At 37.8% G+C, this 3,617-nt stretch overlaps 1 protein-coding gene across 1 annotated transcript; it reads left to right on the forward strand.

The window, feature by feature from the left end:
• Positions 1–310: 310 nt before the first annotated feature.
• Positions 311–3,606, forward strand: LOC110444569 (sodium- and chloride-dependent glycine transporter 1-like). The gene is made up of 5 exons (XM_021488937.1): positions 311–408; positions 857–953; positions 1,303–1,403; positions 2,855–3,025; positions 3,390–3,606. The coding sequence occupies exons 1-5, from the start codon at positions 313–315 to the stop codon at positions 3,546–3,548; spliced, it is 624 nt and encodes a 207-aa protein (XP_021344612.1). The 5' UTR covers positions 311–312; the 3' UTR covers positions 3,549–3,606.
• The last annotated feature ends 11 nt before the right edge of the window (positions 3,607–3,617 follow it).

Here is a 3,617-nt window from a genome sequence, read left to right on the forward strand (position 1 = left end):
CATGTATAACTAATCTTTGCCATTAAACCCTTACCTCATGTATAGTTAATCTTTGCCATTAACCCCTTACCTCATGTATAGCTAATCTTTGCCATTAAACCCTATCCCATTTATAGCTATCCTGAGAGAACCATTAAATCCTATATCATGTTTAGCTGGCCTGTCACTTTAATTATGTAGATATTCACAGGCATAAATCTTTTCACCTGTAAAGCATGTGGCATTAAACCTGTATGCTATATTGCTAACCTGTTTCTTGAAACATTATCTTCTATACAGCTATCTTGTGTTGAGACCGTAATATCAGCCGTGATGGACCAGTTCCCCACTCTCCGTCGGAGACGAGTCCTCGTACAGGGTGTTGGCTGTATATTGTGGTACTTTTTAGGGCTGATTCTATGTACACAGGTAAGATGTCAAGTTTTACTTTTAACATTGACTTCGTGTCATTGGTTTGTACTCATAACTTGTTAGGTAATACATGATTGTACAAATTAAGGTTGTTTCGTATTCAGCATTTGTTTTAAACTTTGCAATTGAACACCTAACTAAGATACTCGTAAGCGTGATTAAACAATAATAAACACCCTACTGTATATCCTTAGATGCGACTAATGTGGGACTTCTGCAGAATCGCGGGGATTTCCTCGGTGGCTTCTATTTAAAGGACGTAGAAGAGTCCAAAGTTGATCTGCTTCACCGATTCCAGCACTTGTGATCTCTTTTTACTCTATTGCCTACCCTTTCTTTTGTGTCTCCCTTGATACCCGTCTTTACTTTACCTAAGATGTAGCAGGAGGGACGTAAACAACAATACAAAAGTAATAAATAAATGTGTGTTGTTTGTTTATTTCAGGGAGGAATATATGTGTTTGTTGTGTTGGACTGGTACATTGCCTTCGGTGTTCCCATGCTTGCTTTCATTGAGTGCGTCATCATCGGTTGGATATACGGTAGGACAAAACAGATTGTATTTTTAAATTAATGGATGGTTGGGCGGCGCAGTGGATAGCGCCTTCGTCTTTTACAGAACGGCCGGGGTTCGATTCATCGATCGGGCGTGAAAAGGTTTAGGGTTATTTGCCAAACCACGTTGTTTTCTCCCTTTAATCCGGTTTTATTCAATATTAAGACCCATTGCATGCTGCCATCCGTGCCAACGAAACTGTTTGATTGATAACTGTCGTAATATAAGCGAAATTCGTATATATCCTGTATATAATTCACATGTATTGAACGATGTTATTATCTACCGCTGTGTATTAATGTTGATCAGTCCAATACATCTGTTGTTGTTTTTAGGAGCTGAACGATTCTCTCGTGATGCAGAGTTAATGCTAGGAAGGGGAATTCCAGTCCTAATGAGGATAGCGTTGACTTTCATCGCCCCGAGCATACTTCTGGTCAGTGAATCTACGAATATATATAATTATCGTAAAATTCTGTGTTATTCCGATTAGCATTAGGTAATATCATGCGACGTAGAATCACTTGTTCTCTTGTTCCAATGGAGGCAAAACACAATGATTTCTAATGTTGCCTTTCATATATGCAGTGTCCTTCCATTAAGTTGATACGTCAAGTCATGCTGGGCAAAAACTTACCGCTGATCAAGTAGCTCAGTTTGTTAGAGCGACCATACTCTGATCGGAGGTCTGATCAAGTAGCTCAGTTTGTTAGAGCGACCACAGTCTGATCTGAGGTCTGATTAAGTAACTCAGTTTGTTTGAGCGACCATACTCTGATCGGAGGTCAAGATTTCGAATCCCGGCCTTGCCTCGTTGCATTTTATTACTCTCAGAGCACTGTTGTTGATATTGGTTCTTTGTTTATCTTTATTTTTCCGTGGTCATTGGTTTTTTATTTAAGAAATGTTTTATTGGACCTATTGTCATGCAGTTAAAACGTTTCCAATTTATATTTAGATTTTACGGGTATTCTTCGTAGCATATACGGTATTAACAATTGCAGGTATGGTTGAAATATTATCTGTTTGATAAAGACTTAGTTTTCACAGAGGTACACTATTCAAATGTCAATACTGTGCATGAAGTTGCTCCTCAGGAATCTGTTTTTCGAAATATTACAACAAATGATAAAAGCAATGAAATATTTGATGATGGTTCATCAATCTATCCGGTGACCTTTATGTACAAATAAAGTGATTTGAAATTTAATGCAAAAAAACCCCGTATGTTTCTAGCTTTCACCCATTGTCTAAATTATACTGAATGTTATGTAACAAACGTTTTACGAACACCTGTTATATTCCTGTAGAAAAGAATATATTTGCGTTTACAGACTACATGATCGTTAAGAGGCGACTTATTGGGCAACTCTCTGCAGCTATAGTGAATTTCTTTCCTGATCATCACCTTTGGACAAAAAGGCAACCAAAAAAAATATGCTGCACCCATTGCAATACTTGAGATCTGTTTATTTGCTAACTACAATTTTGTTTCTTAACGTCTTACTATGCCATAACTCGCTCTTAAGTTTGCTTTTGGCCTTGGTGATGAGCAGTTATCTAAGCGAGAGTTTTGGTTCTGCCTCATGACCAAAACAAACCAAAGTCATTAAATTCGTACCCAATGTTTAATGTTCAGCGTTAAATTGTTGGTGATATGGACTAGTTAACCCATTATCAGCTTTATGTTACCGAGTTGGAGTGTCGTGTTATCATGTTCAGGTAATGACAGCGATACGGCACATTTGAGTGGTCCATTAACTATGAACACCATTTTCGTATGACGTTTGCTGCTGCGCATAGATAAACGTTTAACAAACTCCATGTACTTAACAAACATCTGTTTATTTGTTATAACGGTTACTAATTATGTACCTTTTGTTTTAGACAATCGCTGTTTCCACCGTAGCAACATACAAACCTCCCACGTATGGTAAATACAAGTTTCCGTACTACATAACTATATTTGGCTTCCTACTTGGGCTGTCGACACTTGTACCTGTCATCGTTGGAGCGGTCAAAGCGATACGGAGTTCTCAAGGAAAAACATTCCTCAAGGTATATTTCTCTGTTTATGTTGAAAACCTCGACTCATAACGCTACAACAATAAAGGTCAATCGTAACCAGGGCCCGTATACATGAAACCGCTCTCATGAACAAGAAAGGAATCTGTGTTCAAACCAGTACTCTTGTTATTCGCTTAAATCATGCAAAAATCATCTTATTTATTTTATCTTATTTACAAGAAATTAGAGTTGAGCACGAAATCCGTGCTTGAGCATGAGAACGGTTTCATTAATATGGGCCCGGGTTCCTACGTTTGGAGTATATATGAGACATTCTATATAAAGCTTTCTGAAAACACAATTGAAATTGCACATCTTCTCATGATGTATACAATTATTTACATCTATTTTTCAGAGGGTTGTAAATGCAAGCAAACCATCAGAAAACTGGAAACCAGCCTCACGTAAACATGCCCGAGATTATACATACGATGAGCTTAGTAACTATAAAAGCTTCTACAGCAGAATGAAGCTAAATATTTTTGGACCAGGAAACACGGAAAAGTGGATTTGACACTGGAACTTTAGAACGCATCATACCAAGTAACCTCGGAGTCCTGAAACTTATCAGTCAGGATTTATC

Source organism: Mizuhopecten yessoensis, unplaced genomic scaffold (genome assembly GCF_002113885.1).
Source record: "Mizuhopecten yessoensis strain PY_sf001 unplaced genomic scaffold, ASM211388v2 hete_36144046, whole genome shotgun sequence".
Lineage (NCBI taxonomy): Eukaryota > Metazoa > Mollusca > Bivalvia > Pectinida > Pectinidae > Mizuhopecten > Mizuhopecten yessoensis.